Below are 25653 nucleotides of genomic sequence, written 5' to 3' on the forward strand. Positions count from 1 at the left end.
TTGTAGTACCATACACCCAGCCACCCGTGATGGTTCATTTCGTTTCGTCCCCGTCTGCAAGGTGCTTTCTTTTTTTGTCAGACATTGCACGAGAGAGCAAAGAAACGTAGTTGCGGGCAGTGGGGAAGTGCGAGCGGGCGGCGTGTTGCCGGAAGCGGGTGGGTATAAACTGGAGCACGGCAGAGCAGGCCGGGCCATGCGGCGCTGCTAGCCCAAACACCTGTCGCGGCTGCAGCGGCTGCGGCCCGCTGTTTGATATCGTTATCCCGAGAGGTGCGGAGCCAGCACGGGTGGCCGGGAGGCGGGGCGTCGGCCCTGGCGTACCGTACGCACGCGCGCATTGATTTAGGGAGGGGGTGGTGGGGGTGGAGGAGTCTGGAGCGCGGCCAGCGCCGGGCGGCGCGGGCAGCGGCCAGTAGCCGCGCAACAGCCGGCCCCGCGCCACGGGCCATGGTCGACGCAGAACACGCGACAGCGCCCCAGACGCCGCCGCCTCCGCCGCCGCAGCAGCCACGAGCGGACGTCAACAAGGTAGCCACACGGACAGGCACCCCTCCCTCCTCCTCTTAACCTGTCCCTAATGGACGGTGTTCGTTGCCGGTACCTGTTTCGGGCAACTGTGCCTATTTCAGACGCGGTACTAAAACCTGTCAAGTTTGTTGTGGTACAAAATCTGCGTAGCGCACAGTATTATTCTGCATCTTTTTGTACAAGAATGAAGCTTGTGTGTATTTATTCACAGAAGATACGATTATTTGCAATTATGGATGCACATAAATGATAAATAAAAATATTTATCAGTCACTTTTATTTTGCTTTACTGCATCGTTTTAGTGCTTACACAGTTATTTCCAATTGTGTCAGTGGATTATATTACAATTTTATTTCCCCAGTGTAGCCAGTTGTCAGTTTCGAACTTCATTTTGAAATTCCAGAAATCTGTGGTTTCGCGTAACTATGCCTGTCTTCAGAGGGCTAGAACTGAAGGACGTTCTATGACAACCAGTCATGTTTGTTGTGGCCGTAAATGATTTATGATGTGCATTGCGTGCAATAATTGATTTTATCAGCACGAGAACGAAGCTTGTGTGCACTTATTCACGAAAGGTACGATTACTTGCAAACACCTGTTTATTTAAATGATAAACTAAAATCATAAATTAAACAAATAAATTTGCCAGTCACTTTTATGTTCCTTCACTATGCGGTTCTAGACTTTCACTGTCCACGTGGGTAAGTGCATTAACTACAGTTTCATTTGGCGAAAGTATTCACTTGTATTTTTCGAACTTTATTTCGTAGATATTCCATCAAAATAAACCTGTGGGTCGATGTAAATATATAACAGGACTTCAAAACGTAAGTTACACATTATTATGGGAGGCCAAATAAATTTTATTGAATGCTGCATACACTACAAACTGACACAGATTCATGATACTACTTTTACTACAATCACCTTTTCTCTGTAAATAACAATCGGAGCGTCATACCAATCGTTGAGATCCTCGTCGATAAAAGTCCCTCCACCTTTGCGGCCTTGAACAAATGTACGAAACTGGCTTTCGTTCAAATAAAGTTGTAACTATTCATTGTTAAGAGAGCCTAACTGTATCAGTTTCTCTAAATTTGGACTCCTTTTGACCGAAGGAGCGCGATATATTTTATGAACAAAACAGTCCTGATCACGTTTGTATTGAACAGCTATGACCGAAATATCCTGCCTGAAAATTACTTGAGGATGGCCTAGCCACACGGAAAGACATTTTATTTTTATTTCTTTTTCGAGTCCAGGACATAAAATAATTACAAAAACTAATAAATATTCATTCACATAACAAATTTTCAAAATTAAGTGTGTGCAGTAGTATTTATGACACAGATTCAATAACATATACAAACAAGCAGCAGATAAACAAGCAGCAAGATGATTATATTTTTTGAATGGCCCAGTATTCGGCGGTTATCACAGCAGTTTCGCTGGGTGTAGCAAGATCTCAGACAGTGCATGCAGCCGGTAGCTTCCTGCAGACTAGCAGATGTTGTTCGTCCTGCACCTCACCACACTGACAAGTTTCCTCCTCATTACTGAAGCCCCACTTCCTGAGGTTGACTTTGCACCTTGACACCCCAACTCGCAGTCTATTCAAAGTCTTCCACGTCACGTATGACAGGTGTGAACCTTCAACTATTTCCTCCTTGACCGTTATGTGATTGTCTTCAGCTAGGGAGTCTCGACAAAGCTCTTCTCTGCGAATTCTGGGAGATGAACGAATTGCCATAGTTTTCTGCAGGAAGCTTTTCCTTGACCTCAGTCTTGGCTGTTGAGGGTCATGTCCGGACAAGGAATGTCTAGGGTCGATTTCCTTGGTACAGCTTATTGACAGGAGTAGGTCGTGAGCAGCCTGTAGCAATGCGTCCTGTCTTGTTCAGGGCTATATCTATATGTTTAGCATTTGCAGAGCTTTTCCAGACGGGTGCTGCGTATTCTGCGGCGGAGAAACATAGTGCCAAGGCAGATCTTCTAAGCACTTTTGACTGGGCACCCCAGGTGGTTCCTGTAAGTTTGCGGATGATGTTGTTCCACGCTTTTACTTTGACGCTGGTTTCTTCACAGTGGGCTTTGAATATGAGGGAGCGGTCCGTCTTCACTCCAATGTATTTATGAGTTTCGCAATGGAGTAGTTGTTCTGCTCACGGAAAGACATAGTAACAGTTAGATAAAAATGTAATCAAGAGCTTTTTTAATTTTATCCATTACAAATGGACTGTAAATACCACCGCAAAAGCAATGTGATTAGTTGTAAAATAACGTCTTCTGCTACCAGCCACGATTTTCTTTTTATTTACACTTTGCACGATTTCACTACAACTGGACACGACGCTGCAGTTGTTCAATACACTAGCAGAGTTTCACGGTGAATCTATGTGCAGTTTAGACGTTTTGCCCAAAGAATTGCACTGTCCGTATACTTCAACTTTGGAGCAGGTTTCCACTTGGTACGCCATTTGACCCTTACACTATGATGCATCTGCTATCTGTACCACAACATAACTGTGTCTGCAGAAAACACAGAACATGTACCCTCTATTGACAATACTGCTCTCTTTTTGCGCTATGATCTTAGCTTGGAACGACACGTGTAGCTTAGTATTTCAGGTTCCCTCGTAATTTATCATGGGACACCCAGACACGAAATAAGAACTTAGTCTATACACATCTTGCGCCATTGTTTCGTGTCTGGGTGCCATGTAACGACGACAGTCTATGTTTATAACCATCCTCCGAGTGCTTTTTACTAGAATATTCTCGTAATGAGCTTCCTAATAGACAGCTCTCTGGATTTAGCAAATTAATTTGTAATGTAGTCCAATGATCCATCATAAGATGAAGGTGTAAGACTCAGGAAAGTGTCGTGGAAGAAAATAAAAGTGACTATTAAAGATAATTGTACACTTTACGTCATAAACAGCCGCTATTTCTTAGCCACTGTCCAAAGTGGTTGAATAAATACCCGTCTAACTACGTAGGCTTCCGCAGAGGGTGCCAGTTTCGCTCAAACCCTCCCAGGTGTACTGCCTCGTCATGTTACACAAATAACATTCGTTTTTCAAATTCGCCAGTCATTATTTACAGAACTGCACGATTATATATATATATATATATATATATATATATATATATATATATATATATATATATATATATTATAGTAAAGGTAACAACAGTGAAGCGCCTAACACATCTAAAACATGACGAATAATAGGGTAATCCACGAAAAACGCACTTGAAAATACTAATCATCTCCCAAACAGCTGTCGTCCAAAATATAAATAAAAATAAAATAGTGACTGGTAGAAGATAAAGTTTTTTATAAATTAACCCAATGTTTTAACGTCGCAGTCTTTCACCAAGCATTTTTTACGGATGAAATTTTAAAAAATCTTGATCACATTCCAGTGAACGTGCGGGCCATGGTATGGTGCTTCGACGACCAATCCACCTGTTATGAAATATGCTATTCCATACCGCTTCTATGTGCCGGACATCCATCCTGTTGGATGTAAGAAAATGGTTCAAATGGCTCTGAGCACTATGCGACTAAACATCTGTGGTCATCAGTCACCTAGAACTTAAAACTAATTAAACCTAACTAACCTAAGGACATCACACACATCCATGCCCGAGGCAGGATTCGAACCTGCGACCGTAGCAGTCGCACGGTTCCGGACTGAGCGCCTAGAACCGCGAGACCATCGTGGCCGGCTGTTGGATGTACATCGCCATTCTGCCATACAGTGAAACATCTTGTAGTAACGTCGGTAGAACATTGTGTAGGAAATCAGCATACATTTCACCATTTAGATTGCCATAGATAAAATGGGGGCCAATTATCCTTCCTCCCATAATGCCGCACAGTACATTAACCTGCCAAGGTCGCTGATGTTCCACTTGTCGCAGCTATCGTGGATTTTCCGTTGCCCAATAGTGCATATTATGTCGGTTTACGTTACCGCTGTTGGTGAATGACACTTCGTCGCTAAATAGAAAGTGTGCCAAAAATCTGTCATCGTCCCGTAATTTCTCTTGTTCCCAATTACAGAAATGTACACGACGTTCAGAGTCGTCGCCAGGCAATTCCTGGTGCATAGAAATGTGGTACGGGTGCACTCGATGTTGATGTAGCATTCTCAACACCGACGTTTTTGAGATTCCCGATTCTCGCGCAATTTGTCTGCTACTGATGTGCGGATTAGCCGCGACAGCAGCTAAAACACCTACTTGAGCATCATCATTTGTTGCAGGTCGTGGTTGACGTTTCACATGTGGCTGAACACTTCCTGTTTCCTTAAATAACGTAACCATCCGGCGAACGTTCCGGAGACTTGGAAGATGTCGTCCAGGATACCGACCAGCATACTCAGCACACGCCCGTTGGGCATTTTGATCACAATAGCCACACATGAAAACGATATCGATCTTATCCACAATTGGTAAACGGTCCATTTTAACACGGGTAATGTATCACGAAGCAAATACCGTCCGCACTGGCGAAATGTTACGTGATACCACGTACTTATACGTTTGTGCTATTACAACGCCATCTATCACAGAGCGAAAAAAGTGGTCCAACTAAAACATCAACATTTCTTTACGTATTACACGAATATGTAATAAAAAATGGGAGTTCATATTTTAAAAAACGCAGTTGATATCCGTTTGACCTATGGCAGCGCCATCTAGCGTGCCCTTAAAACTAGACGAGTTTCGGTCTTTGTAGTTTTTATTATTTCGTGAGATATTTGCCCCGGTCACTATCAATGGACCAACCTGTATATATACACTTGGTTCGGGAAAAAATTAGGTAAGTCATGTGCTTAGCTGGATCTTGGATGAAGGTAACGTGCTCCTATAAGCTGACCTATGTCCGTACATAGAGGGTCACTAGCGGCGTAACGCGGTCCGCTTCACAATTTTGGCAGAAGTTTCCATGTAGGTACTGCTCATCTACCACCCACTAGACACCTAAGGGGTGCAGCTTTGCAGTTACCGGAAGATTTCGCAAAATTTCGCACTCATACCCTAAATAATTGCATTCTTTCTCACCTCGTTACTGGAATTCAGAGTAGAAAAAACGGCTTTTGGTTAGATCTCATACTTTTGAGAAATGGAAAGTGTTAAGAAATCACCGTAACATATTTACAAACTTCTATGATCACTTTGACTCAATGTTTAACACAAGCATGTAAGCAAATATACTTAATGCTACTACGTGACTTCAGCAACCTGTCGTCTAACTATTGAAATGTGCTCCAGTGATCAATGTCGTTTCACCAAACGATTTTTTAAGGGAAGTCACAAGACTTCAGGAAGCTTCACTGGACCCATGGGTGTCCATGTGAATGTTCGCCACGTGAATGGAGCCGCCGCCAGCTTGTCTCTGTCCAGCAGTACAGGTGTCAAGGAGCTGTTCCCTGGAAGACGACGGATTCGCGCCCTCCCATTTGCATGATGAAAAAGGTATAGCGATGCAGCAGACCATGCAACACTCTGCCACTGCGCCGATGGTCACGTGCCCATTTCAGTCGTAGTTGCAGATGTCGTGACGTTAACAATGGCACATACATGGGTCGTCTGTTGCGGAGGACCGTGACTTGGAGTGTTCGGTTCAAAATGGCTCTGAGCACTACGGGACTTAACTTCTGAGGTCATCAGTCACCTAGTAGATCTACTTAAACCTAACTAATCTAAGGACATTACACACATCCATGCCCGTGGTAGGATTCGAACCTGCGACCGTAGCGGTCGCGCGCTTCCAGACTGTAGCGCCTAGAACTGCTCGGCAAGTCCATCTGGCGGAGTGTTCTATGCACCGCGTGTTCAGACCCACTTGTACTCAGCCCAGTATGAAAGTCTGACGGTAGTTCAGCCACAGATCTCCGCCAGTCATGTTTTACCAGTCTGCTCAGCCTATGACGTCCGATAGAACGCCAGGCAGAGCGCGCGCCTTCTCCATTCTACAGACGGGCAACACGGTCATTGATACTACTCGTACATGCACCGTGCGTGTGTCTGACTAGCAGTCATTCCTCGCCAGGTGACGTTGCTGTCGCCTGGACGAGTCTATATCGATGATATGTCGGTGGTCATAATGATCTGGCTGACCAGTGTAGGAGAACGTATTCTCGTGTTATACAAGAAATAATTTTGAATTGACAGACGTATTAAAAAAATTATATTTGATTACGCATAGAGAAGGATGCGGAAATTTAGCGTGCCTAAGAGACATCCATTATTAGTCATAAGATTATATTCGTTCGTCATGGAGTTTGTTCGTAAACTTTCATCCACGTATCCTATATCACAATCAGTACTAAGTCACCGCATCTACCGTAGATTTTGCATGTGTCATTCTATCTGAACATAGCGGGAATAATGACGCATCAAATGGGCTAAAATAAAGCATCTTAACTTGTAATTTTCTGTTTCATGTAGTTTCCTTTAGAATTTAATTTTGCTTTGGCGTGCTAAATGATTTAAATTAGGCTTACTCTAAAAATAGAACATATCAATATAAACCATCGAAATGAAGCGTAAGGTTCAGTACTAAACAGGTTCAATTAAAAAAATTTGAAATTCACTGTTTGCGTTAAGATACATAGAATAAATAATTATACGGACTATCTCAACCACTACATCCTGAATAACTCCAATGCGAGCAAGATTAAGTATCTACAGTAAATTTTTCCATATTTTCTCAGATATCATACACGTTTTGTTTCGAATCAGCATCCTTATAATCTGCTTCACTGTCGTCACACAAGTTGGCCAAATCCACCTCTGATTCAGATTCTGATAATAACAATTCAAATGTTCTCTCTTCATTTGCACGTTTCGTCTTTGCTGGACCTGTTTTTTTCCCCTATAACTGTATCTTGTTTTTCGATCTTCGAATTTTCTTCGGTCTGCGCTTCTTTGCTTTAATTTTAACACTTCTTTGTACGCCGTAGCCACCAAAATTTTGGAGTGTTACTTTTTGTGATTATGTTTCTGTATCAGTTACTTTGTTTGCAATTGTTTAATGATAAGAAAAGATAAATGTGCGGTATTTTGGGAATATATGGCGAGCCCAAGCATTTACGCCATATTACCCTGCGTGCATTTGTTAAATAAATACGTTACAAAAAGTAAGAATCAAATGCTATCTATTAGACCTAATACTCTGTCTCTGGACGGATCATTGCTATTATAGACGAATTTAATAATAAGATGCACAGTTGGTATGACCTCTTAAAATTCACAGTAGAAAAAGTACGACAAGCGATGACAAAGGATGGATCACTTCTCCGCACTAAATCAGAGGCAACTGATGGGTTCTTCTTCCTGCCGAGTCAGTTGTACAGTATCCAATACAAAAACAGTGGTTTCTTTGATTTTAATGCGAAAGGTGAAATGCTCTCCGAAAAACTAATTTTAGAAATGGGTGTGGTGTTGGCTGATGTGCAATCTCATCTTATGGACGCACGCTAGACTCTACCGGCTAGACACGCATCCGACCACCGAGATCTATACGACTGCAACCGGATGTGGGGTTCAAGCGTTCGGTGCTCCTACGAACTAGACTGTAGTTGTCGATTCTCTGGTGTGTAATCAATTCCTATCAATGTTCGAAAACAGATTTCTCTATTCCTTGAAGTTTCGTTTTCTGTCCATAACTGTCACGCCCTTAAACACTCGCCTCTAAATTAACTATTGTAAGTTGCCTATATGTTCTGACGCACAGTGCCAGAAAAAATGTAGGGCACCGAAAAGTGGAGGAGGAAACGATATGAAACTTCACGGGTTGAGAAGGTATGTGATGTCTCATTACCAAATCGAGTCAAATTTACAAGAAAACGTGGCAGTAAGAGTTCACTTCACAGTATGATGTAACGCCCCCCCCCCCCACACTCCCCCCTGGCCTGGATGCATGCACTTTTTTAGTTGAGAAGGATGGCACAAGGTCATTGTATCTTCACCTGACGCAAGCTAGCCCACAAGTGGTGTAAATAGTTCAAATGGTGCAAATGGCTCTGAGCACTATGGGACTTAATTTCTGAGGTCATCAGTCCCCTAGAACTTAGAACTAATTAAACCTAACTAACCTAAGGACATCACACACACCCATGCCCGAGGCAGGACTCGAACCTGCGACCGTAGCGGTCGCGCGGTTCCAGATTGTAGCGCCTAGAACCGCTCGGGCACCCCGGTCGGCGGTGTAAATAGTACTTGATATGCTGGATACTGGCATGGGGACGGAGTTGTCCAAGCTGGTCCCATACAAGTTCTATCGGGGACTGATCTAGGGTACTTGTTTGCCACAGGATTACCTAAACATCACGCAGAAACGTCTCAGAGACACACACCATGTGTGAACGAGCATTGTGCTGTTTGCCAAATAGCACCATGACACTGTCGCATGTGAGATAACACACGAGAACGCAGGATGTCCGTGACACACTGTTGGGCCGCCATAGTTCCCACACCACGACAACAGGAGCGACACCGCAATGGTAGAATGGAACCTTTTCCCCGGTCGCCGCCATACACGCCGTCGATGAGCATTCGGGTTTGTGCAGAACTGCGTTTCATCGCTGAACACAATGCGGTGCCATCATTAACCAGTAGTCCATGCTTCTCTGTCACGACACCACTACACATGCCAGCCACCGTCTGTGTAGTGCTCTTAACGACAGCCTATGAGTGGAGCAGTAGTCCTCTAGACCAACTGCTGGTAGTCTTCGACCGTTGCTGCAAGATTACGCGAATCCATTACTTGTTCCCTATTGGCAGGAGCAGACTGCGATCTGCTTGGTGCACAAATGGCTGTCCTTCATTGTGGTGGTCAGACGCTTTCAACTCGAACCTCGACGACGAGTAAGTCCACCCTCAGTTGCTATGCGATTCAACATCGAGTCACTGTCAACCTCTACATGCTCCACAGATTTGGGTATTCCAGGATTCGGCCTGCGGCCCCAAAGGAGACCCACAATGATGCCTTTTAAACTCTGTCAGCTGCTGATAACACGTCTCACACGAGTACGTAGCATTTTCGTGTTCTTCACTGTGACCACTCAGAATCTGATGCCTCTCATATGCCCTATGGAGCCTGATAACAACACCAATAACACTAACCTACTCTGGTGGCCGCTCTACTTGTCTCAGAGAATTGCAGCTCTTAATCATTAACATACCCGTAGCTGCTCCGTTCGTTGATAAATTGCGGGAAATGTGATTCGCTGTAAGTCCGATTTCGTTTTATTTTCCCATCGTGGACAATGCGCTAGGTGAATATGGGGAAAGTACGACCTTTCCCCAGTCGTAACGAGCTGCATTCTCTCGAAATATTGAGAGTACGAAACACAGTGCGTCTTCGCTAATGCACTTGCTACTGACGACTGTAGAATACTTAAGTGGTGGTCTCATGCTGGAAAAGCAAATCCGTGATGAAACGCGAAAACACTATTTGATTAGACTAAGCTCCGTCTTTTCTGTTAATCCAGTTTGATAACTGACGAACAAATCTCCATAAGTGTGGTGGAAACACCGATGGATATTACGATAGTAGCTCCCAACAATTATTTTCTCTATTTATTTTAAGTAGAGACGTAACGTACGGTATTGCAATACGTAGAGCTAGACAGAAGGGTTTTCGAAGGGTTTTGATGTTGACATAGACGTAATTTTAATCGATAACTAACCCCTATTTTATATTGTCATATTTACACTATTCTCAACTGTATCTGAACCCATATGAGGACATCTGAAGTATACTTAATGCAGGGTTTCTCAAACTGTGTTCAGCGGAACACTAGTTTTCGCGGGAAGTGAATAAGTGCTTCGCGAAAAACATTTTGCTTTATTACTTATGATTTGAAATTGAAGTAAACACTGAATCATGAATTTTTCTCATTTTTAAAATTATATTGACCTTTGAAATAAACAGTGTCTTCTATAAAAGTTCCAGCTATCTCAAAGAGAATGCCAGTCTCACTACACCTGGTGACAATGAAATTGTTATACTGAGAGGTTGGGTACTTCACGTTTTCTCTATACATTGTTTAAAATGTATTTCTTTTGTAAAATAAGACTGTTACGGTATGTTGTAACTTTCCTGCAGTGGTTCCTGTTGTTCCGTGTAATTGTTAAAATTGTCGTTGCAGTGCCTCATTTGCTCTTGTCTGTAATTCGATCACTTCTTGCTAGATGGAGCGAATCCGTTTTCGTGTCCAGCTCGTGGCTGCCTTGGCCTATTAGCTGTCTAGTGTGAAAGTGGCAGCTGTTTGATGCAGTTCTTGGCCCTAAGTGACCTCGAAGCTGCCATTGTATTTCGATGGAATATTTTATTCCAGCTGACAAACATGTTACATTTTTACATTTTAATTTTTATTCTTGTGACAATTTCTATTTGATGTGAGCAGTTCTGCTCAGATGTTTTTCACCCATTGTGTGATTACATGTTACTACACTGTCTGTACATTTGATGGAAATAATAATATTAAACGTATTATATTCCAAGCCACGTCATTATATTTTCTAGGTAATTCTACGTAATTTTTATTCTGATTAAGACCGCCTTAGCGCTGTCGAAACCATGGTTACCGGCTGGTGTGGCCGAGCGGTTCTAGGCGCTTCACTCTGGAACCGCGCGACAGCTACGGTCGCAGGTTCGAATCCTGCCTCGGGCATGGATGTGTATGATGTCCTTAGGTTAGTTAGGTTTAAGTAGTTCTAAGTTCTAGGGGACTGGTGACCTCAGATGTAGGGTACATACATAATGGGGCGCATTCAGCTAACTCGTGTTGGCAAAAGAGGCACGGTACATACACTACTAACCATTAAAATTGCTACTCAAAGAAGAAATACAGATGATAAACGGGACTGATGACCTCATATGTGAAGTCCGATAGTTCTCAGAGGCATTTGAACCATTTGAAACCATGGTCAATCTGACAATAATTTTATGCAACCGAGGTGGCTATACATACATCCTGTAGTCAAGTTAACGCCCAGTTGCTCTACTTTGCCAATAAAAATGTTTAAAACTTCAAAATTGCCTTTCCTGCGATTAGTTGTATGTGGTCGTTCCACTTCAAATCCCTATGTAAGCATGTGACTGTTCCAATGATCCAGTCAACGAAGGAAAATTAGAGGACAAAATTCGTTTATACGCGAACTAGGAATGTGACCGCGGGAAATTTGGGTTGGTGGGGGGGGGGGGGGGACCTTTATATGCCACTTTATACGTTTTTCTGGAATAACGCAAAACTCGCAACTGCTAAGGTAAATTTTTTACAGTACAAATTTAAGCTACATTATATTTCTTATAAAAAAGAACCAATTTATATTTTTACTAGGAGAACAGTTTCCACGTTGCAGGAGATGGAAGACTACTATATTATTAAAACTGGCATACAATTAGTTTTTATTGTTAAATGATGTGGGTTAATAACTAATAGTAAAAGGATGTGGGTCCACGTGTATGTTCAGTAGAGACGTGTTAATGGATAAATTGTATTCTGGGCGTGAAACAAGGTGGACAGTGTGATGGTACAGGATAGAAGCATGAAGGAAGGTAGGTGGCCGGATTGTGGTCATGAACTTCCCTCTTTCATACGTCTGCAAACAGAAGAGCGAGTGGTCAGTTCCCCACTTTCCCTACCACACTACGTCACTAGAAGCAACTACAGTGTGTTTCGGGAAGTTGTACCAATTCTTCCGTAACGTGCTTTGTGAATCACTGGCTACGCAGTGCTCAGTCATGTTGGGGAGGAAGTGCGTTAACACTACATGGAATACAGACACGAGTTATTTATAACACGATCACAAGAAACGCATACGGACAGAATCTACGTAAACCTCTACACACTGTTCTACGCTGCCAGAGGGGAAATTAATTCTTAGTCATCATGTACGGCAGCTGTAGCGTTCTTCCGGGAAAGGAAAATTCCCGCGCTACAAGCGCTGTTCGCTTTTCATTTTGAAGATGAACTACACGTTCCCGACACATCATGTCCAGTCGTCTCACGTGAGTAGACAAAATAGCTTCACTGAATTCGTGTTTATATAGTGGAGTTATTTTCCGTTTATGAAGTGAATAGTTAATTGTTGGTGTTAAATGATCTATTAATTCAGAATCTGGGCAACGGGCAATGTCAAATGGCTACCACATTGAGGAGTCTGCCCCATACGTAACAAGCTGTCACCGTCTGTTCGACAACGTTGATTTCATTGTCTCCGTTATCTACAACTGGAATACTTTCACAGCAAGAGGATTATAAAATGCATCACCACAGCCACAGCTCTCCCAACATCGGTGGAGGCCCAAAGGCTTAAATTGGCTCCAGCAGCTCACCTAGGTATTACGTTCTTAAATTACAACGAAACTCAAGCAATGCGTTACATTACATTATTGTTGTAGACTTCAATATGATCAATTCCATTCCATCCTCACCCACCTTGGAAGATATACTGTGGATGTGCATCCCGCACTACAAATGCCGCCAATTCCTGAATGCAAGAGTGTTACGCAGTCTACCAGGAACACAGTTAATAGTGAGAGAAGTGCGGTAACGCTCTTTTCAATTCACCACCAAGTAACTACAACACATTTACATGGCTTTACAATATGCTGTCTACGACGAACAGCAGAAAGGCGCTACATTTACCAATCCAATCGCTTCCACACCATCACGAGATGGCCCCTGAAAATATCACATCAAAAATTGGACAGGAAACACTGGGGGTGTGTAGTCTGTCTGCAGACTGAAAAGGGAGCAGTTTTCGTGGTCGGAGAAGCCACCTTTCCCATAATAACGCCACAGAAGCCGCATAGAATTACTAAGAATCAATTTCCCATCTAGCAATGTAGAACAATGCTGCGGGAGGATCGGTGTGACTTTGTGAACTTCCGTGTAGTTGCTTCTTGTCACGTAGTGTGGTACAGAGAGAGTGAGAGAGAGAGTGAGGGGGGAGGGGGGTTCTCGCTTGACTCCTGTTCGCTCTTCCGTTTAGACATACGAAGGAGGGAACTGCATGGCCATAAACTGGCCTCCTAATTTTTCCTACAGCGTCCCATCCTCACCACCCAGATGTGGTGCACACATTTAACTCTGAAAGACGTGCACTTCATTCACCATTCAGTGCTCGTATTTCATATTTCTAATCCCAGCATTTTGGAACCCGGTAAAATAATAATTCTGGTAATATTAACAATTTCTATGGGTTGCCTGATTTATTTGACGATTTTTACAGCTTGTCTCACACTGATCTGTGAGAGGAGCTTGGCGCTAGAAATTTTCTTTGTTTATGGGCGAGGGCAGCAGTCTTCCCAGCAGTCATGATGGCTTCCTGTGTCCCATCCCTTTTCCGATCGCCAGGGTAGCACGTGGTGTCGTTTGAACATTCAGTAGTGGCCAAAGTTTCTCTTCTCACAGTTCCCCAAACTGCCTCACCAACCGTGTAAACGCTCTTCCTCCCCAATTTTAACGTCGCGAGGTCGCCTCCCTGTGAAATTCCGGCCCTCTGATTGGCCAATTCAGGTGCGCGCCCGTTTCTCGTGGGTGGGCGCCAACCGCCCTCCGCGGATGGGTGCTGGACAAAGGGGCAGTAGGGCAGTTCTAGTGTGACCGTACTGGAGGCCGGAGGTGCTGCTTCCAGGAGATGAAGTTCGGTAAGCATGAGCGCCGACGTGCACTGTAGATTCGTGCCCTGCGGCCCAGAGGGAACCTGATAGGTCATTGTGAATAGTTTCGCGTCTTGCCGGTGTTCTTGCTTTAGTACGGGACCCTACCTAGAGATTCACGCACAGTAGCATCTTCTTAGTCTTCTTCCCTTAGGAAATTGGACCCCATTTGATAGTACGGTGATCGATACTAAAATTCCTTTCCTCCTGCTATCGTGGCTTGTAATGAACGTACGTTGGGGCAGGCTGCTGAACTCGAATCTTTCTTCCCCCGACCCCACTCGGTTGCATTATTGGTCGATTCTCAACCGTTTAATAAATGAGTCCGTTAATCTTACATTCGCTCTCTTTCATTACGCGAACTTACCCCTAGTGTAACAGAATAATGCAGAACTATAACGGTTGCTATAAGGTCGTGCAGGTCTCGCGCAATTAACGATAGTATAATGATTCAATATCGAGCGCCTGGCACCACCATTGCACGCATGGCACCGATAACAGTAGTAATCAGGTTCAGTTATTCCCCACTGATAAACTGGGAAGTGTTCACGGCTCAGTGTGAGTACGTGAGCTCTAAACCCATTTGATGTGGTAGAAGTAGTGGCCTCTGTTTTACCTTGCTGGCTCAGACGAAAAATATCAAAAATCACAGCCCCTACAGCAAGGAACAGTAACCTGAAAATGACGATCCAGCGCTTTTAACCCTTTCAGACCTGGCGTGCAATATATCGGACACCGACTTTTTACGCATTATGTCACAACAAATGATTTTGTTCACCTTCGAAAGCCAGTGGCCCCTTTACTGAACATGTCACATTTAGTTGATGATTATTGCTGTCAATGGAATGGTGTGCTACATCGGAAAGCAGTGAAGATGGCGGGCCCATTGCGAAGTGCTCCAGAAAAGTCATATTTACATTATTTTTTTATTGCAGTCTTTGATCACAATATCAATTCTTTTGACGATGACCGGTTTCAGTCCGTAATGACCATCCTCAGATCGGCTCTACACCATATCCTGATCTAAGGATGGTCATTACGGACGAAAATCGGTCATCGTTAAATGAATTGATATTGTGATGAAAGACTTGAATAAAAATCATTTGGCAGTGTTGGATCACTGTTTATATCCGTGACTATGTCGCAGCTGGTCATACACTCCTGGAAATTGAAATAAGAATACCGTGAATTCATTGTACCAGGAAGGGGAAACTTTATTGACACATTCCTGGGGTCAGATACATCACATGATCACACTGACAGAACCACAGGCACATAGACACAGGCAACAGAGCATGAACAATGCCGGCACTAGTACAGTGTATATCCAACTTTCGCAGCAATGCAGGCTGCTATTCTCCCATGAGACGATCGTAGAGATGCTGGATGTAGTCCTGTGGAACGGCTTGCCATGCCATTTCCACCTGGCGCCTCAGTTGGACCAGCGTTCGTGCTGGACGTGCAGACCGCGTGAGACGACGCTTCATCCAGTCCCAAACATGCTCAATGGAGGACAGATCCGGAGATCTTGCTGGCCAGGGTAGTTGACTTACACCTTCTAGAGCACGTTGGGTAGCATCACCAGAGGTGTACGGCCAGTGTAGGAGATCGCTCCCCACACCATGATGCTGGGTGTTGGCCCTGTGTGCCTCGGTCGTATGCAGTCCTGATTGTGGCGCTCACCTGCACGGCGCCAAACACGCATACGACCATCATTGGCACCAAGGCAGAAGCGACTCTCATCGCTGAAGACGACACGTCTCCATTCGTCCCTCCACTCACGCCTGTCGCGACACCACTGGAGGCGGGCTGCACGATGTTGGAGCGTGAGCGGAAGACGGCCTAACGGTGTGCGGGACCGTAGCCCAGCTTCATGGAGACGGTTGCGAATGGTCCTCGCCGATACCCCAGGAGCAACAGTGTCCGTAATTTGCTGGGAAGTGGTGGTGCGGTCCCCTACGGCACTGCGTAGGATCCTACGGTCTTTGCGTGCATCCGTGCGTCGCTGCGGTCCGGTCCCAGGTCGACGGGCACGTGCACCTTCCGCCGACCACTGGCGACAACATCGATGTACTGTGGAGACCTCACGCCCCACGTGTTGAGCAATTTGGCGGTACGTCCACCCGGCCTCCCGCAAGCCCACTATACGCCCTCGCTCAAAGTCCGTCAACTGCACATACAGTTCACGTCCACGCTGTCGCGGCATGCTACCAGTGTTAAAGACTGCGATGGAGCTCCGTATGCCACGGCAAACTGGCTGACACTGACGGCGGCGGTGCACAAATGCTGCGCAGCTAGCGCCATTCGACGGCCAACACCGCGGTTCCTGGTGTGTCCGCTGTGCCGTGCGTGTGATCATTGCTTGTACAGCCCTCTCACAGTGTCCGGAGCAAGTATGGTGGGTCTGACACACCGGTGTGAATATGTTCTTTTTTCCATTTCCAGGAGTGTATTTACATCTTAATTACACCAAGATACACAGTTTCTGGTGCTGAAAAAAATATGTTGAGAAAGAGATGTCTGCTTCATCGGTTCACGGGCGTCGCGTCGGATAATGCTGTGGAAACTGCACAATATTTCAACGAGACAGCTGCTCGTTACCTTCAGGTGCTTACTGACTTGTTGCTGCAATGGCTCGTCAATATATACGCTGAGTCGCTAGAAATGCGCAGGCGCCTAGGGGTGGAGCCCTAACGTCATCGTAGACGCATCATGGAGTTCGGCGACGTCCAGTGCCCCCTGCCGGTGAAACGGGTTCCGGTCTTCGAATGCGCTACCTGGGGGAAGCGCGGCCACAGATCGTGGCCAGCGCGCGGGCGCAGGGCTGGCGCCCAGTTTAAGTGTGTGGACTGCGACTCTTCGTCTGTGCTGCCCGGATGCGTTCGTCTGCGATCGATAATGCATTAGTACCGCTGTTCCCACGTCCCGTGTCTGTATTACTCAGGTCTTTGCTTATACGTATTTCGACTGCTTTTTTTTAATGATAGTCCCTGTACGTGGAAGCGGAAGAAAAGATCTTTGCTCGCCGTAGTTAATGCTGTGTCCCATGTCAAGAGAGTGTTCAGCTACAACAGCCTTTTCTAGCTGACCCAGTCTGGTGTGACTTTTGTGTTAAACGCATCTATCATTAACAGTGTGACACGTCTGGCCAATGTATGATTTACCTCACTGTCACGGGATTTTATATATCCCTGGTCCCCTTAGAACCATTTTGTCTTTAACGGAACCCAGCACAGTTTGCAATCACGCTGGAGGGCGGAAGACACTTTTTATTTGATGTTTCTTGAGCAGCCTGCCAAACTTAAAGGACACGATACCAACGTATTGTATAAAAACAATCTTCGTGGAGTCCTCCGTTTCTTCTGGCTCTTCTTAAACTTTAGTGAGTGCAGTTTGAAACGCATTACGGATCTGTTTATCAGAATACACGCTTTGTACAAACACGGACCGAAGATAGCTAAGCTCTGCTGATAAGCTCCTTGCATGTGAGATAACTCTAGCGCTATGAACTAGAGTCCGTAATGCGTCACTGCGTTGAGATAGGTGACGGCAGTTCTTAGCTCGTAGATATAGGTTAGTGAGAGTTTGTTTACTAAACGCACTGTGACCCAAAAAACCGTCTTCTTTTCTGCCGACCAAGACGTCAAAAAACGGAAGATCTTCATTTTTCTCTTGTGGAAGGCTGAAGAAAGAAAAAGATTGGATGGAGGGAGTTACGGTGTTCCCGAAATGCGATGCCGCTCCATGTGGCAAAACAACAAACGTATCGTCCACATACCTCACGAAACATTTACATTACAGTACCGCTGACTGAAGTGCTTTTTCCTCGAAATCGTCCCTAAAAAGGTTAGCTACTATCGGAGACAAACGGCTACTAATTGCAACACCGTAAGTTCGCTCGAAACATTGTACATTAAATAAAAAGTATGTCGAGGTAAGCAAATGTCTAAACAGATGTAAGATGTCCTCTTCCAACTTAGTTCCTGTAAGTTGTAATGAATCCATCAGCGATAGTCGTGTGAAGAAGCAGGCCACATCAAAACTCTCTAATACGTTTGCTGGTTCAGGGCGCAAAGTCTTCAGTCTATTTATAGAATCTTCTGAGTTTCGAATGCGACGTTCACATTTCCCTACCAAAGGGCTCAAAAGAGAAGTCAGATATTTAGCTATGCGGCTCCTATATTGCTCACGATCGTGCGCAGATCCTTATGGATCTCGGGTGGCCAATAAAGTCGTTGTGGAACTGGTGCTTATACTCTTAAGCTCTCTTTAGGATGTTCAGGAAACTGGCTGGATTTGATGAGCGCGGATGTCTTCCGTTGTACTGCATCAGCTATATCCTTCTGCATACGACGATACACTAAGCCCTGCAGTGAATACGTCATCTTGCTGCAGTAAGACGTTACAGGAAAAAAAAAAAAAAAAAAAAACCAACAGTAGCGTTACGCTTGTCAGCAGGTAAAATCACTATTTCTTTGTCTTCTCTTAAAGAGCGGAGAGCTTTCCTTTAACCATTGGTTGATGTTCTGTCCGGGCGCGAACATCCTGTTACGGGCCGGCAAGCCTCTTGCCTCCCTTCTACAGCAATCTCACATGGCAGTTTCAGGACACCTCACTCATCGGCAGTGATAAAATCCTTGATAGGCAAGGTGTGTGGAGCAAGTGCAAAATTTAGTCCAGTTTACAACACCTATATCGGTGTGTCAATCTGCTGTTCATCTCTGAAACTAAACACAGTATGCCTACAAGGCAGATTTTCTTGCGATGATTCGTCTACGATGTCGTTTCAACCCTACCCCACGGCGCCTGAGCTTTTCTAGCGAGTCAGCGTATATATTGGCGAGCCACTGCAGCAACATCTCAGTAATAACCTGAAGATGACGAGCAGTTGTCTTCGCCGGAATATTGTGCAGCTTCAGCCAGGAACCGCGCGACCGCTACGGTCGCAGGTTCGAATCCGGCCTCGAGCATGGGTGTGTGTGATGTCAGGTAACTTAGGTTTAAGTAGTTCTCAGTTCTAGGGGACTGATGACCTCGGAAGGTAAGTCCCATAGTGCTCAGAGCCATTTTATTGTGCAGCTTCCACAACAGCTTCCACAACATTGGTGGGAGCGACGCCCTTGAACCAATGAAGCAGTTATTACGTCAGTATAGTCCCAAACAGCACAAACAGATATTGTAAAGATTGAGATTATGTTAACTGTTCACTTCTTATTTCGCAACCTCACCTACATTTCAGACCCTGTGTCCAATGTATTGGGTATTTTTTTAATATTTGAATCAAATATGACAAATTCAATTTTTCTCAAATATGAAATTAACAGGGCTATGTATACACGATGAAATGCAAGAATATTTTTTTTTGTTTTTGAAAAAATTCAGGGCTAAAGGGAGTTGTATTTGTTCTTAACCCAATTTAACAATAAAAATTAATTTTAACCATTAAAACGCTGATTTTAATCATGATCTGCTAGGTGGAATGTGTTAGACCTAGAACGAAATGAGTAAGGCGTTTTTCGTAGGAAATTAAATTTAGTTTAATTTTGTACTGAGAAACATTTTCGCTAAAAACCACGGCCTTCGAGTTATTCAAGAAAAACTCAAAGAAGCAGCTTCTAAATGCCCCCTCGCATTCCACACCCATGCCGCCGATCTCGAATTTTAGCACCTTGTTCGGGCACTCCCGTCTACAATGACAAAAAATTTGTGACTATACGAATTATTTTCTCCTATTCGACCTTTCTTGGTTTCATTGACTGGGCTGTGAGTGTTTAGCCACCGTATGATCATACAGTTAACGGGTCTTCCGGTTATTTATATTCAACACGTTACATTTGTTTGTGTTGAGGATCAACTGCCAATCTCCATACCAACTGTCGATCGTCGGAAGGCCTTCCTGCATTTCGCTACGACTTTCTGGCGTTGCGACTTTTTTGTATTCAAACAGCATCACCCGCAAAGAGACACATGGAGTTTCCGACGTTATATACTGGGTTATTGATATATATTGCGAATTTTACTGGTCTTGTAACATTCCTTTGGGTGACGCCCGAAGTTACTTGCACGTCTGAAGAGTTTCCTTCATTAAGAATAATGTGCTGTGTTCTGTTTGCTAGGAGCTCTTCAGTTCAATCACAAAGCTGGTTTTTCGTGCACTCGTATTATCAGGAATAAAGAAAATGCGCTGCTGCGAGCGCTGAAGTTTTCAAAAAATCTAACCTGAGAAAACTGCTTGAGCAGACGCATAGAGGAAGTATAGATGTCAATGTAGATGCAAATGCTGACGTGCGGAATATGTAAATTCTCGAACTTTTTATATCACAACTTTTTCTCCCACCTCCGGAGCTCGTGGGCCTCATTCTCTTATGAGATGTTCCTTTCTTTTCATAACTACTTGCAAATTTTGCTTCGTCACACGTGAAACGACGCTGGACTCTTTTAAGATGTGCCTGACGTATCTACTGCGAGTCGTGGGGCTTGTTTTTCCTCTGCTATTTTGAGAAGAATGTTGAATTTCGCTTTATTAGAGTTTAGTGGAATCAGCTCAAACCATGTCTGCTCGTCAGCCTCTTCATGCGAGGTCCATTGTCAGTAGAATCCTGATATAAATAGACTACTGTACAAAAGGAAAACGTATGTGTCGATGTATAGAGCAATTTCAGATTAGTCTGGCGTCACATTCATTTCAAGTACATTTACCAGAGATGACACAAAAGTTCTGTCCGTGTAAATCAGAGAAGACACAGAGTTGGACATTCTTGTCCTGCCAACGACGGGACCTGGACCTATAGATAAGGTTCAAAATGGTTCAAATGGCTCTGAGCACTATGGGACTTAACTGCTGTGATCATCAGTCCCCTAGAACTTAGAACTAATTAAACCTAACTAACCTAAGGACATCACACACATCCATGCCAGAGGCAGGATTCGAACCTGCGACCGTAGCAGTCGCGCGGTTCCGGACTGAGCGCATAGAACCGCTAGACCACCGCGGCCGGCTATAGATAAGGAGCGAAAGCTTAATTGAGAAGGCAGTTGTGGAAGACGGCTACGAAAATTCGTGGCGGTTCGAAACAAACCGATCGGAAGACTTTAAAATTCAATTAGCGCTGCGATTCAATAAAGTACTGACAGCCTTTGATGTCCCATGTCCAACGAAAAAAGATCAAAACAGAAGTGTGCAGTTTGTGATGGTAACCTTCAACACGCTTCATTTGACTTCCCAACGTTGTGCAAATGTTCCGCAGAATATTTCAATGGAAATCTGTTGTAACGCACGGATCCGTATTAAAATTTGGTCGCGATCTGTACCTAAGTTCTTAGTCAGTGGAATTTAGGTTACCCTACTTAAGCAGAAGAAAATTTATGTAAGGACCAGGCGCACAGTGGCAGCACTGGCAAAACGTGTAAAGTGGTTTACGAAATTATGATATCCGCTAATGACTATGTGGATAAGAGGCTTGGTGTTGCGGATCTCGTTCCCCTTATCCACACAGACTTTTATTTGGAGCCCTTTCGGTTGACATTGTATGTGAAGAGTGAAAATTTCATCTTCTTTTCTCGTCGTTTATTTGAAAGGAAGAAGGGATAGATAACATTCCGTCGGAATTTTAAAAAAATGGCTACCAAACGACTATTAATGTCGGTGTGTAGAATCAGAGACTGTCGACGTACCTTCAGACTTTTGGAAAAATTTCATCCACACAATTCATAAGACAGCAAGAGTACAGAGGTGTGAAAACTATCGCTCAATGAGCTTAACATCTCATGCATCCAAGCTGTTGACAAGAATAATATACAGAAATATGCAAAAGAAATTTGAAGATAGGTAAAGTGACCAGAGAAGCAGTTCGGATATTGCGCTTGATAATAGAAACAAAACTGAAAAAATATAAAGATAAGCTCATAGGGGTATCGACCTAAAAAGAAAATCGTTTGGCAAGGTGAAACCGTGCAAAATTTTGGAAATTATGAGAAAAATAGGAGTGATCTATAGAGAAAAACCGGTGATATACAATTAGTACAAGAACTAAGAGGGAACAATAAGACTGAAGACAAGGCACGAAGTGCTCGGATTAAAAACAGGGACGCACACTTTCGCTCTTACTGTTCAATCTGTACACCGAAGAATCAGTTACGGAAGTAAAAGAAACGTTCAAGTATTTGATTAAAATTCAGGGTGAAATTACATCAGTGATAGAATTCAATAATAATATTTGACATCTTCAGCGAAAGTGAAGAAGAATCATCGGACTTACTGAACGCGATGAACAGTCTAATGAGTGCCGAAAATGTATTGAGAGTAAACTGGGAAAAGACAAAAATAATGCGATGTAGCAGAAATGGGAATAGCGAGAGACTTAACATCACAATTGTGGATCAGGAAGTAGATGAAGTTAAGGAATTCTGCTCCTTGGAAGCAAAATAACCCGTGATGGACGAAGCGAGGAGAACATAAACAGATTTTTGTTGTTGTTGTTGTTGTTGTTGTTGTGGTCTTCAGTCCTGATACATGTTTGATGCAGCTCCCCACGCTACTCTATCCTGTGCAAGCTTCTTCATCTCCCAGTACCTACTCCAACCTACATCCTTCTGAATCTGCTTCGTGTATTCATCGCTTGGTCTCCTTCCACGCTGCCCTCCAATACTAAATTGGTGATCTCTTGATGCCTCAGAATATGTCCTACCAACCAATCCCTTCTTCTAGTCAAGTTGTGCCACAAATTTCTCTTCTCCCCAATCCTATTCAATACCTCCTCATTATTTATGTGATCCACCGATCTAAACTTCAGCATTCTTCTGTAGCACCACATCTCGAAAGCTTCTATTCTCTTCTTGTCTAAACTATTTATCGTCCATGTTTCACTTCCATACATGGCTACACTCCATACAAATACCGGCCGGGGTGGCCGAGCGGTTCTAAGCGCTACAGCCTGGAACAGCGCGACCGATACGGTCGCAGGTTCGAATCCTGTCTCGGGCATGGATGTGTGTGATGTCCTTAGGTTAGTTAGGTTTAAGTAGTTCTACGTTCTAGGGGATTGGTGACCTCAGAAGTTAAGTCCCATAGTTCTCAGAGTAATTTTTTTCCATACAAATACATTGAGAAACGACTTCCTGACACTCAAATCTTTACTCGATGTTAACAAATTTCTCTTCTTCAGAAACGCCTTCCTTGCCATTGACAGTCTGCATTGTATCCTCTCTAGAGAGGATAAACAGATTAGCACAGGCAAAGAGAAGTCTGATGTTAGGAAGAAATTTCTGCGAATGTACGTTTGGAGCACAACATTGTGTAGTAGTGAATCGTGAACAGTGGGATAAGCGGCTCACAAGAGAATCGAAGCGTTTGAGATGTGTTGCTACGGAAGAATGTTTAAAATTACGTGGACTCATAAGATGTGTGAGCATGCTCTCCGCAGAACTGGGAAAGAAAGGAACATATGGAAAGCACTAAGAAGAAAGGAGAGGATGACAGGGCACGTATAAGGTATCACGGCATAACCTTCATAGTACTATAGGGAATTGTAGAGGTTAAAAGCTGTAGTGGAAGGCCGAGATTGGAATAAATTTAGCAAGTAATCGAGGACGTAGGGTTTAGGTACTATTCTGAAATGAAAACGTTGGCGCAAGAGAGGAATTAGTGGCAGACCGCATCGGGTAGGTAAGAAGACTAATGACAAAAAAGAACGAAAGAAAAAAAAAATTGAGTGGCATGATCTGAAGATCATTTCGCGTCCTGTCTTGAGCAGTCTAACGTGTGATTTTCTTCAGTGACACCCTGAAATTAATAAATTAAGGGAGTAAGGCAAATGGAGTATTTCTTGAACTCCAAAAATTTTGTTACTCAAAACCACACATACGCTTGTTAATTACAGTAAATTCGTGTATCAGGGGAAGTTTGTGGGTGCATTGACAACTTAGTCATCTTGGTTGGTCAGTGACCGACAGACGTAGAGGTATCGTCAGATACTGTCGTCCGCAGTCGTGGCCTAGTGGCTAGCGTTGATACCTCTGGATCATGGGATCCTGGGTTCGATTCCCGGCGGGGTTGGGGATATTCTCTGCCAAAGGACTGCGTCTTTGTGTTGTCCTCATTATTTTATCATCATCATTTGTGACAGTGTCTACATTGAACTGTGGAAAAAAAGTGTTGTGTAAAAATTGGGACTTCGTACGGGCGCTGAAGACCGCGCAATTGAGCGCCCCCATAAAAAAACATCATTATCAGATACAGTCTAATGGAGTGTGTTTTCAGCTTTGCTTCTCATTCCGTCTATTAATTGCCTTGAAGAAAATATTGATAATAACCTCAGATTTTTCGCGTATGATGCAGTTATGCATAATGTAGCACCGCCTGAAGTAAAGCTCTGCAGATATTGTCTGATCTTGACAAGACTTCAGAGTTGTGCAAAGAATGGGAAATCGCGTAAAATAGGAGCTGTAAATGTTGCGTAAGTGTGTGGGACTGTACCAAATAGGACTAACTGAGGATATTGATTGTATAGAGAGAAGGACATCACGAATGGTCACAGCTTCGTTTGACCCATAGATGAGCATCACCTTTGTGCTAAAAGAACAGGACTGGTGAACTTTGAAAACAGACGGAAACAACCTTCTGCTGTACCCTACACAGTTATAGCAGAGTATGGATGTAGATGCAAATGTACGAGTGCATGTTGGAAAGTAATCCCTAGTATTTTTTGTGTGGAAACTCTTCAGACTTTTTAATCGAAACAAAAGTTATTAACAAATGGCTCCAAGTACTATGGGACTTAACATCAGAGGTCATCAGTCCCCTGGACTTACAACTATTTAAACGTAACTAACCTAAGGGCAACACACACATCCATGCCCGAGGCTGGATTAGAACCTGCGACCGTAGTAGCAGCGCGGTTCGAGACTGAAGCGCCTAGAACCGCTCGGCCACAAAGTTATTAACATTCCACATCTTTGTTCTTCAAATCTACCTATTTATTTCTCAACATAGTCAGCCCGGCGACTAACACGTTGCTCTCAACGAGAGACCAATCCGTTGATACCGTCACTGTAGACTGTTTGACTTTGTTGACGGGGCCATAGCCTCATCTCTGGTTTCTTTGCTTCGTCACTTTCAAAGTAGAGTCCACGAAAGTGTTCTTTCAGAGATGAAAATCGGATGAAGCCAGGTAGGACTACAAGGAGGGTGACCGATGACAGTGACCCCAAGGCGTCGGATTGTTGCAGATGTGGCGCTTGTGTGTTGTCTGAAAAGTCATGTTCAAGGAGAGGCTGCTCCACGTGTGGACGAATTCTTGGAATTGGACACACGATTACAACACGCTGTTTCACACACACCGATATAGTTACATTACACACTGCCGTATTACATGTTCCAATTCGGAGCCGTGTGAGTGCTGCAAATGTGTAGATATGAGGAATAAAGATG

At 43.9% G+C, this 25653-nt stretch overlaps 1 protein-coding gene across 1 annotated transcript in view; it reads left to right on the forward strand.

Annotated features, from left to right (window-relative positions):
- The first annotated feature begins 420 nt into the window (after positions 1–420).
- LOC126336611 (diacylglycerol kinase eta) overlaps positions 421–25653 on the forward strand; it is a 1405164-nt gene continuing 1379931 nt past the window's right edge. The window contains 1 exon segment of the mRNA XM_050000480.1: positions 421–531. Coding sequence (XP_049856437.1) covers positions 451–531 — 81 coding nt within the window. The 5' untranslated portion in view covers positions 421–450.

This window comes from Schistocerca gregaria, chromosome 2, assembly GCF_023897955.1.
Source record: "Schistocerca gregaria isolate iqSchGreg1 chromosome 2, iqSchGreg1.2, whole genome shotgun sequence".
In the NCBI taxonomy this organism is placed as follows: Eukaryota; Metazoa; Arthropoda; class Insecta; order Orthoptera; family Acrididae; genus Schistocerca; species Schistocerca gregaria.